Below are 12,186 nucleotides of genomic sequence, written 5' to 3' on the forward strand. Positions count from 1 at the left end.
AAGGAAACTATAAGCAAATTAGGTGAACACAGAATAGCATACTTGTCAGATTCATGGAAAAGGAAAGGCTTTAAAACCAAGCAAGAGCTAGAAAAAAAAATCACAAAATGTAAAATCAATCATTTTGATTACATCAAATTAAAAAGATTTTGTACAAACAAAACTAATGCATCCAAAATTAGAAGGGAAGCAACAAATTTGAAAACGATCTTCACTACAAAAACCTCTGACAAAGGTATAATTACTCAAATTTATAAAGAACTAAACCAATTGTACAAAAAAATCAAGTCATTCTCCAATTGATAAATGGGCAAGGGACATGAATAGGCAATTTTCAATTAAAGAAATAAAAACTATTAAAAAGCACAGGAAAAAGTGTTCTAAATCTCTTATAATCAGAGAAATGCAAATCAAAACAACTCTGAGGTATCACCTCACACCTAGCAGATTGGCTAACATGACAGCAAAGGAAAGTAACGAATGCTGGAGAGGATGTGGCAAAGTTGGGACATTAATTCATTGCTGGTGGAGTTGTGAACTGATCCAACCATTCTGGAGGGCAATTTGGAACTATGCCCAAAGGGCGATAAAAGACTATGTGCCCTTTGATCCAGCCATAGCACCGCTGGGTTTGTATCCCAAAGAGATAATAAGGAAAAAGACATGTATAAAATATTCATAGCTGTGCTCTTTGTGGTGGCAAAAAATTGGAAAATGAGGGGATGCCCTTCAATTGGGGAATGACTGAACAAACTGTGGTATATGTTGGTGATGGAATACTATTGTGCTCAAAGGAATATAAAGTGGAGGAATTCCATGGGGACTGGAACAACCTCCAGGAATTGGTGCAGAGTGAGAGGAGCAGAACCAGGAAAACATTATACACAGAGACTGATACACTGTGGTACAATAGAATGTAATGGTCTTCTCCATTAGTGGCAATGCAGTGATCCTGAACAACTAGGAGGAATCTACAAGAAAAATTACTATCCACATTCAAAGGAAACACTGTGGGAGTAAAAACACTGAAGAAAAACAACTGCTTGAATACATGGATCGAAGGGATATGGTTGGGGATGTAGACTAAATGAACATCCTAGTGCAAACATCAACAACATGGAAATAGGTTCTGATCAAGGACACAAGTAATACCCAATGAAATTGCGCGTGGGCTGCGGGAAGGGTGGGTGGAGGGGAGGGAGGGAAATAATGTGATTATTGTAACCAAGGAATAATGTTCTAAATGGACTAAATAAACTAATTCAAATGGGGAAAAAAATTAGGAAGCATAGGAATAAATGGACCTTTCCTTAAAATGATAAGTAGTATCTATTTAAAACCATCAGCAAGTGTCATCTGTAATAGGGTTAAGTTAGAAGTCTTCTCAATAAAATCAGGCATGAAACAAAGTTGCCCATTATTACCACTATTATTTAATAGTGCACTAGAAATGCTACCTTTAGGAATAAAAGAAGAAGAAATTGAAAGGATTAAAGTAGGAAATGAGAAAACTATTGCTCTTTGCAAATTATGATGATATACTTAGAGAATCCTAGTGAATCAACTAAAAAACTAGTTGAAATAAGAAGTTTAGCAAAGTTGTGAGATACAATATGAATTCACACAAATCATCAGCATTTCTATATATTACTAACAAAGTCCAGCAACAAGAGATAGATGGAGAAATTACATTTAAAGTAACTCTAGAAATGTAAAGACCTGGGAGTCTCCTTGCTGAGACAAACACAAGAATTTTATGACCACAATTTCAAAACACTTTTCACATAAAGTAATATCTAAACAATTGGAAAAAAAACATTAATTACTCATGCATAGGCCAAGCCCAAATTAATTATACCTATATTAATTTATTAAATGCCACACAAAACTACAAAATTATTATTTTATTGAGCAAGAAAAAACAATAACAAAATTCATCTAGAAAAACAAAAAGTGACAAGCAAAAGCAAAGTGGCCTAAGAGTACTAGATTTCAAAGTATACTATAAAGCAGTAATTATCAAAATAATCTGGTACTAGCTAAGCAACAGAATGATGGATCAATGAAACAGATTAGATTCATACTCTACAAGGGTAAATGACTGTAGCAATCTAGTGTTTGATAAACCCAAAGACCCCAGCTTTTGGCGTAAGAATTCACTATTTGCCAAAAACTGCTAGAAAGACTTACATTATGGCAGAAATTGGTTACGGACCAATATCTCACACCCTATACACCAAGATAAAGTCAAAATGGGGATATGATTTAGACATGAAGCATGATACCATAAGCAAATTAAGGGAGCATGACAGACCTATAGAGAAAAGAAGCCAAGCAAGAGAGCGAGCATTATGCAATATGAAATAATTTTGATTATATTAAATTTAAAAAGTTTTGTACTAACAATACCAATGTAACCAAGATTAGAAGGGAAACAACAAATGGAAAAAAAATTTTATAGCAAATTTCTGCTAAGAACATAAGTCATTCTCCAATTGACAAATGACCAAAGGATAAGAATAAGTTTTCAGTTAAAGAAAGCAAATTAGCAATAATTCTATGAAAAAATGTTCTCAATCACCCTTGATTAGAAAAAATTAAATTAGAACAAATTAAAACTCTGAGGTATCATCTCACACCTATCAGATATGGCCAATAAAGGAACATGATAAATGTTGGGAGGTGATGTGACAAAACTGGGACACTAATGCTAAAGAAATGGTAATCCAGGTTCTATTTAAAACTTTCAGGAGAGGGAAACCATTCCATTCCACTACCAGACAGCTTTAATTGTTAGAAAAATTTTCCTGTATCAAACTTAAATTTGCCTCTATTTGCAACTTCTTCCCATTGTTGCTAGTTTTCTATAAAAAACAGACTAAAACTATCTCCATAATTTAGATGATCTTTGTAAGGAGATATGGTCAAAAAAGTAATAATCCTATAGCCAATATAGTGACAAACCTATACAAATTTAGCTAGATTCATTCTCAAACAAAAGGTATCATTAGGCCCCATTCTCAAAGCCTTTTTAGTGTGCCAGTATCTTTGAGGGCCTGTTCTCTGCTGGCATAGGCCTCTGAGAACCCAGAATCACTCTTTGTGAGAGTGAGGCACCAAAAGTAAAGCTGTAGAAGAGGATATCCTCCTTTTGAACTTATGTTATAGTTTTCTAATAAACTTGTACCACTCTATCTTCTGGAAGGAAGGTTAGGAAAAAAAAAACAACAACAGGCCTTCAATGGGATTTAATTCCTATTTATTTTTTTAATTTTATTGTTTTGATCATCTATATAAATAAGAAAACTTGCTCTTACTAATAAATCCTTTGATGCCCAGGGATTCTATTTCCATATAAACCAGTAAACGACTGTAGGTTTCCACTAGGGCTGGAGCCAATGCCACACTGGATTTTGCATGTGCCAGTTTTATTACCCTGGTAGCAATACTGTGAATTAAGCTGTGGTAAAAGGAAGAGAAGAAAAAAGAAAGTTTAAATTTTAGGTATGATTGACAATCTTATAGCTCAATTTAGAAATTAAAAGTTTAAACAATGTTTGCAAAGCACTTTTCTCACAATAAATCCAGGGAAGTAGCCAATATACATGTTTTCCCCCCCGGATTTTACAAATGAAAAAAACAAAGTGTCAGATGGATCAAACAATTTGAATATAATTATTCAGCTAATAAGTTGTGGTGGTAGGATTTGAAACTGTTTTTGGCTCCAGTTCTGGCACTCTTACTACTATACCATTGCTACCCCATTTCCAAATAAAAATCTGAATCAATTCCTTCAGCTCTTAATTAACAGTATTTGAATGAGCTAAGTTGTTTATATTCTACAACCACTTAAGTATAATCTTGATACTAGATAGTTTTCAATCTAATTATAATCAACCATTTACTAAATGTTTAACATGATGCTTCAGGAATAGTGCTTCAACAAACTGAGAGCTGGTTATTCATGGAAACCCTAAATTTGGTGATCCTTCTACTGCTAATTTCATGAAGACATGCTTGTGTCCTCTGAGAGCCCAATTTTATAACATGTATTAAATGCCTTCCATAACCATCATACTATACTAATTGCTGATACAAAGAAGAAATCAAGTTCCTGTCTTTACAGGACTTACAAATAAGAGGAAAAGGAAAGGCTTCAAGATGTATACACAAATAAATGTGTTAGACTGAAATTAAGTAGCACATAAGGGAGGCTAATGAGAGAGGTATAGAGTGGGCTTGTTTTGTGTACATGGGAAGAATCAGGGAAGGATTTCAACTGGTAAATATGTAGTAGGAATTTATCCCAGGTATGAAAGATGATATGTGTAAATATGAGTTGTAACTAGAGAAGAGTAGGATGAGATTGGGGAATAGCTTGCTGTAATACAGAATGTAGGGCAGTGTGAAAAAAAAGCTGAAAAATAAAATGGAATCATGTGTGTGTGTGTGTGTGTGTGTGTGTGTGTGTGTATGTGTGTGTGTGTGTGCCTGCATATGTGTGAATGTGTAAGAGGCAGATAGAGAGTGAGAGTATAAGAGAAAGCATGTGCATCCATGGCACAAAGACAAAAACTTAAAAAAGAAACTGTAAATTTGTAGATATTAACTGAATATAACACAGAACCCAGAATAAATGCATGAACATACCTCATTTTGGCATGCACTGTAAGAGAATCCAATAGGTTCATTGGTAAGGGAGTGATGGATCCTGAAGCCATGCAATTAATTCCAGGGAGAGAGATTCTCATATTTCCATTACCATAAATAGTCTCTACTAGAACTCCCATAGGTAATGTGAAACATTCTGAATTTGTAGAGTATGCATTACACAATAAGGCAATCTTATAGTCATTCATCTGTAAATTTTTATTTCGAAGACTTTGTTGCAAAAACCTATGAATATTAAGTTAAATGAAATAGAAAAATAGATGGAATAGACCACAAAAATGGTTGTAATAAAATTTCATTTATATATACATCTTCAAAAATATAAAAGAGAGACAATGGGAATTCAATACTGAAATAATACAGAATATACTGATTTCTGAAAGAAAATATATAGAGATATATACTGTTTCAGTAATAGCAGGATGGTAGCTAAATGAATCAATCAAGTGGTATGCATGACTAGTATCAGAAAAGACCAATACTTTGCAGATTCATAAATAACAGGCCAATTTATCATTTGAAATCTTATATAATACTATCCCTTAACTATAGATTTTTATTACAAGAGCTACCTAAGCCTCATTATTATAAAAGTGTTATGTAAAGAATTAAGAAATATTTTCATCATTTGTGATACTAATAACTTTAATGAGGTTGTAAAAGATTAGTTTTGAAGGTACAAGCACCATTGTCATTCTAATTAAGGTTGTTAGTTCTCTGCTGTACACATTAATCTTTCAACTTTAGCTTTAACACATACTTTAGGTATTACATAAATAGAAAGAATCAATTTCAACAATAACTCTCAAATTCCATTAATTTCTAAATAATTTAAAAATCAACAATATGAAGCTACTGACTTACTCATGGTGAAGTTTTAGCGAGTGAGGTATAGGAATCTGTAGTTTGGAGTTGTCATTTTGGGCCTTTCTATTTAGATGTATCCAAATACATGTCATTGCAAAGGCATGGGTTGATTGAGGTTTGTTAATATCTGGCACAGGAATACACTAAGAAATGGTATATTTGCACATTATTACAAAAATAAAGGAGCAATATGTGTTAGGTAGTCTTACAAATGAGGATCATTGATGTAATTATTCTATAGACTCAGTGTTATTCTAATCCATAAACACATAAAGAATATTCTTAAATAGAATAACAGAATATTATCCTGTGTTCGGCCATTCTTCAATTGCAGGCAAAATTAGAAAAAAGTGTATACCTATCAGGTCAAAAGAAAAGAATTTGAAGAATTCAGGGAAAATGGGAAGTCTTGCTTGCATTCATTAAATGAAGTGAGCAACATGTTAACTCACTCATCCCCCCATCTTGGATATTCTTACTTCCCTGAGTTTTCATGATAATAACTCCTTTGATTATACTGTCTGAGAACTCCTAGTTCATTATTCTGTCCCTCTAAACTGTGACTGTTCTGTTATGGATTCTCTTTTCTTCTCATACTCTTAGTGACTTCATCAAATTCTTTCCTTTTCTTTTTAAACCCTTGCCTTCTGTCTTAAAATCAATATTGTGATTTGGTTCTAAAGCAGAAGAGCAATAAAGGCTAGGCCTACATTGGCTAAGGTTTAAGTTTACATGCCCAAACTGCAACTTTAAGCTGCTTGTGAGCCCCCCATATTACCCCAGAAAGAGGAAGTGCTCACTTTCAGTGGCTGGACAGAGGGGTGGGGCATGCAAAAAATGTCATCAGGGAAGAAGAGGAACAGAACAAATTTCCCTGACCACCCCTTGCTGGCTGGGCACATGTGCCAATTCTTCACCAATGCTGAGCTAGGAAATTGGGAATAAGTGACTTACCCAGGGTCACACAGCTAGAAAATGTTTGATGTCAAATTTGAACCCAGGTCCTCCTGACTCCAGGCCTGGCTCTCTACTGAGCCACTTTGCCCCTGACTTCATCAATTTCCATGGATTCATTATCCTCTCTATAAAAAAGGTGACTTCCAAATCTACCTATCCAACTCTAGCTCTACCGAGCTTCTCCCACATCACCAAATATCTACTGAATATTTCTAACTCTATGTTCCATAGATATCTCAAACTCAACATTTCCAAAACAGAATCATTTCCCCTCCCACACCCACACAATCTATCTCTCTTCCTAACTTCTTTTACTCTTACTCCACATATACTATCAATTGCCAACATAGCATCTCTTACATACATCTGCTTCACCCCACTTATAAGGCACCACTGTAGTTCAAGGCTCCAATTTACTCTTGAATGGACTATTGCAAAAGTCACCTAATTAATCTCAAGTCTTTCTACTGAACAGCTACCAAACTGATATTCCTAAAGCATAAAGGACCTACCATGTCATTCCCCTATTCAATAAACTTGAGTGGCTCAGTAGTTCCTTTAGGATTAGTGAGGTGACAGAGTAGATAGAATGATGGACTTGAAGTCTGTTGAAATCCTGCCTTGGACATTTATTAGCTGTGTGACCCTGGGCAATTCTCTGGTTATCATTTAAGGTCTTTCACAATATGGCTGCTACCTATTTTTCCAGGAATATTAGACATTATTCTCCTTTGAGCAGCCTCAAGTCCAAACAAGCTGTTGTTCTACTTGCAGTCCTACATAAATGGCATTCCATCTCCCATTACTGGGCCTTTATACAAGTTGTTTCCCTAACCTGGAAGGCACTCTTCTCCTTACCTCTGTCTATGCTTCATAAAGACATCTCAGCTCAATTCCACTCCATACTTGAGACCTTTTCTGATTCTCCTCAATGGTTAGTATTTACTGATGCTAATGCATGATGTCCCCCCCCCCAAAAAAAAATAGTCTTTGAAGGCAAGGTTACATTTTAGCTTTTGCACACTTATCTAGACACAAAGTAAGTGCCTTAATAAATGCTTGCTTACTTAATACATAATGGAAATAACTTTGATGACTAAAAAAAAACAAAAAAGCATTAATAATTTATTTTTTAAAAAATAACTAAGATAATTTAAAAATAAAGTTTGTGTCAAAAGATGGAACTATATAAATTTGCTCTGGACTAGGTGTTGTAAGTCCTAGATTCCAGTACTCCTTCTATCATTAACCAGTTACACAACCATAAGCAAATTACAATCACTTTATATTTTAGTTTTATCACTTGTAAAAGACCTTAGAAATCAAGTAGTCCATTCTTTCATTTTACAGATGAGAAAACAGAAGCCCAGAGTTGCACAGCTACTCACAATTAGGACCAAAATCCAGGTCATCTGACTTCCAGTCTGTGTTCTTCCTATTATTGCAATGCTACCTCCCTTACACTAAACCATTAGTGTAAATTCAATTGTTTTCCATTGAATGGTCGGTCAAACTTACCTCTTTTTCTGGATAAAGAAGATCAAAGAGTTTCATCACAGGGAGAAAATCAGCTAATGCATTTTTCTGAATGCTTCCAGAAATGAACTGTAGCAGTACCCACATTAGGTGGTCTCTGCCTTTAATAAGACCTCGTCCTGCTAACTGTAAAAGATGTTTGAAAGCACAGATCATTATTTCCCAGTTTATCAAAAGTGATGGGAGTGTCCATTACAAAACAGAATAATTTGGATTGCAGAAATCAGTGGAATATAATTTCTACTCTGAGAAAGCTCTAACATTAGTATTTGTTTTGTTTATTAAAACCTTTACTTTCTGCCTTGGATTCAATACCAAGTAATGGTTTGAAGGCAGAAGAGTGATAAGGGCTACGAGATCCAGTAACTTGTCCATGGTCACACAGCTAGAAAAGTATCTAATATTTATGAAATATTTAAATACTTCAAAGATTCATGATTTCAGGAACTTGAAGATCCATTCCCATGTCTTAGATGACTGGCTCCATGAGGTGTTATGGTTAAAAAATCCTGGTGTCCTCTGGCAGTCAACTTTCTGAAAAGGGACTTTACAAAAATCTATACTAATAATCACTTTTGCTGGAATACATCCATTCCATAGTAAAAATTATATGTGCAACAATAATAGAGTTTATTTTATTATTGAACTATCATCTGAGAGACAGAATTTTTCAACCCACCTTATTGGGTTAAATGATCTGCCAAAGAACATATTAGAGCTGAAATTTAGTCTCAGGATTTGTGAATGCTAAAACTCTATCAATTTATGCTCTTTGAAATTACAGCAGGCTTTTTTAAAAAATAGAAAACAAAAACCTAAATTAATAGTTCCCACTGAAAAAGAGGCCTAATACATACCTTTTGATGGAGAGATAAGACCATATGAGGAAAACTTGCAAACTGGAAAAGTACAAAAAAAATAAGCTGGCTTGAGAGGTGCTGCCACAGAAGCTGACTGGTTCCCCCATCATCAAATTTCTCCTCAGTCTCTGAGCGTTCCATGGCATAAACCACCAGATCCACCAACTGGTCCTCTAGCACTGGGCAGCGCTGTTTGTGCTGTGGGGCAGAGATTAGATACAGTATTCCAAAAAACCTCTTTGTTAGCTTTAGAAGTAATCAGGTAACAGACAATATTAAACAAGAGGCTGGGAAGCATGAAATGAAGTCTGAACTTAGGAAGTTAAAGTTAGGCTGGTTTATTAAAGCTGCATCATGTTATGTCAAGAAGACAACTTCCAAAAAGCTCTACAACCTTCCACATGACCTCCCACTGAACTTCCAACTTAAATCCAAGTGGAAAAACTTATTTTTAACCTGATATTGTTTCTGTTCAAAATTATCTGAAATTCTTTTTTAATCAGAGGAATCATAATTTACATAAAAATCTAGGATTTCAAAGACCTTGGGTGGTTCATGATGATAAGACAGTATACAAATTACTTCGCTTTAAAGTTAATAGGTCTTCTGGTTTTTTGTCTAAACCTTTGTATGCACAGTTATTTAGATAGGCTAGGTCTTTTTTGAACAAATTACTTAATTGTATAGGATAAATATATTTTCTATATGTTGTATTAACCACATCTCTGACCCATATGTGCAAAAATTTGGTCAAAAAACAACTAAATGTATGCTTTCCTCTTACAACCCAAACATAATGCAGCTTTAATTGTAAAACAAAGCAAAAAACTATTAAAAAAAAAAGAGAGAACTGAGCTTAAACACTAAAAATGAAAATGCAAATTCCCTTTCTAGAGGCAAAAAGATTTGTGCTTTGTTTTTTCAAATTGTCTTTTGAAAACATACTCATTAAAAAAAATACACCCACACATCCACAAAATTTGTTTAGTTGTTCTTGCATTTTCTTAACAAACAAGTTATATGTCTTAGTAGCCAGGCAGTTGACATGACAGCCTTTTTTAGTAAATAGAATTGTTAAAGGAGAGATGCTTTTCCACTATATTTTAAAGAAGCTATTATTTGCCTTTTGCCATGAAAAAGGGATATAATTTATTTGAATTAAGGAGAAAAGTACAAAAATGGGGACAAATTTGAATAATATACAATGAACAGCATATCCTCTTTTGCATGCTTTTTGCCAGCTCAAAACTTGTAAAGCTACAAATCTAGCTGCACTTTCTTAAGGCATGCAAAAACAGAACAATTAACCAAAACAGTAAGCATCAACTGCTGTTCCATGTTCTCTCCAAAAACACAATGCCATGATCACAGTTCAACCACGTTACAGGTTTACAAATAGCAATATTAACACCACCAATTGAAAATACAGTACTTTTTCCTCCAAAACTAATCATTATGAAGCAGAGCAAAGTGCAACAGACAACACTACAGACTATTTTGTAATTCAGCATGCAAAACTACTGTGTACAGGGCTTGAAATTCACTAGTTCTGCTAACCACCAACAACCCAAGAAGGGTATCAAGACAACACAAATTTAGAGTGAAGTCATTCCAAGTATAAAAGAGTCAGAAAATTTTGTGAAAAGAAGTGAAGCCAGGATTTCCAGTAGGAATTTGTCACTAGTAATTAGTATTTGCTTAGGGAGTTTAGAAAGAGACCAATTGGTGATCTATTCCTCCCTCCCCAATGATGGTTCCCCCCCCCAACTTATTTCAATAAATGAACAGACTAAATGAAATCTATTTTGAAAACCTCAATCAAATTTGGAGCTTCTCTTTAAACATCTATCATCTGTTAAAAAAAAAATCAGGATAATACTTACCAACCTATTTCTCAGAAGGGTTGTGGTGGTAAAATAATTATGATCAGTAGAATGATTTAAAGAGGAAAGTCAAAATGTTCATTATTACTGTGAATAATAGGATTCTAACAAAGTGAGAAATACTAGGAAATGTGAAGGGAAGCCCACATTGGTCATCCCAACTACTGAATCTAGAATAAAGCAAATCAATATCCAAAACCTTCCAGCCATGAGGTAAAAGTACTTGTGATTCCCTAAGAACTTAATACTATAATATTTTTAGAGGTGAACATCAATTAATATTGATTCTAAATTTCCCAGCTTTAACTGGTTCAGCCCCCAAGTTTTTCAAAAAGTTTAAGTATGCTGTTTTGCTATTCTATAAAACTTCAACATACAGAGAGCAAAAGACTATACATATTGTCCATGAGTTAAGCAAAGGACTATGAATCAAATACTAAATTTACCTAATTTGTCTCTAATCACTGGATAATGGCATTAAATTTCACTATAAAATTGCAATATTAATATTTATTACCTCACCACATTGCAGAAAATCTTGAGAAGTATAACAAATTACCATTTAATAAATCATTTGGAAATCTGAATTAATGTTATTTATCATTATCCTAAGACAACTCTAAAAGATTCATTGAAAAGAGACACCTTACTTTTTAATTTGATTTCTGTAGCTAATCATTTACAAATTTCTGAAGGTCTTAGCAAGACTGGAGTTTAAAAATATATACTTAAGGGAAATATTTATTAAATGCCTATTATGTGCAAATCACCCTGTGGGTACTAGAAATATAGAGATGCCATGCTATCAAGGAACTTAAGTCATCTTCATTCAATGTTAAGATTTTACAAAGTGTATATTTGTACATTTTAGCATATTTTATTTTGAAGTGGGTTTTTACACTAGTATATGAGTTAAACCATTTTAACTTCTACTTTTAACAGTTTATATTTCAAGATATTTATTTTTAGACTTTTAGTTTAAAAAATCATGTCACAAAACATTAAATTAAAACAAAACAAAAAACCCAACTTTACTCTGGGAATTGGGTGACCTTAAAAAAAAATCCCAAGAACAATTTTGAAACTAGGAACTAATTCAATATTTTAGGCATATGGTAAATTAAAACAAGAGTCCTTTCTCTACCATGTTTCCCACATTATATTATCTTGATCAGAAAAGAATCAATCTAATGGTTTATCTGGCATTAAAAAAGCTACTTCCCTGGCTGCTATTCATGATTATGTTGAATAAAGTAGTTAAGCACTATCTATTAACTGTTAGAAAGTGCTACAATTCAAGTGCTATGATGTGCCAGAAAAAGCACTGTACCTGGGAGTCAGAAGACCTGGGTTTTCAGAGATTATTAGTCTCTTACATTTACTAGTTCTATTACTAAGAGGAAATCGCTTAG

The 12,186-nt window shown here is 33.9% G+C and overlaps 1 protein-coding gene across 4 annotated transcripts in view; it reads right to left on the minus strand.

The window, feature by feature from the left end:
• The window catches only part of MED23 (mediator complex subunit 23), a 69,059-nt gene that overhangs the window by 29,876 nt on the left and 26,997 nt on the right, over positions 1 to 12,186 (minus strand). For all 4 annotated transcript variants that reach the window (XM_003340484.4, XM_001380351.5, XM_056818793.1 and 1 more), the window contains 5 exons: positions 8,889 to 9,089; positions 8,014 to 8,157; positions 5,536 to 5,681; positions 4,651 to 4,896; positions 3,318 to 3,460 (listed from right to left, as the gene is read on the minus strand). In XM_003340484.4, the coding sequence (XP_003340532.1) occupies positions 3,318 to 3,460; positions 4,651 to 4,896; positions 5,536 to 5,681; positions 8,014 to 8,157; positions 8,889 to 9,089 (880 nt within the window). The remainder of the gene's footprint in view (positions 1 to 3,317; positions 3,461 to 4,650; positions 4,897 to 5,535; positions 5,682 to 8,013; positions 8,158 to 8,888; positions 9,090 to 12,186) is intronic.

The sequence above is a fragment of the Monodelphis domestica genome, chromosome 2, assembly GCF_027887165.1.
Source record: "Monodelphis domestica isolate mMonDom1 chromosome 2, mMonDom1.pri, whole genome shotgun sequence".
Taxonomy (NCBI): Eukaryota; Metazoa; Chordata; class Mammalia; order Didelphimorphia; family Didelphidae; genus Monodelphis; species Monodelphis domestica.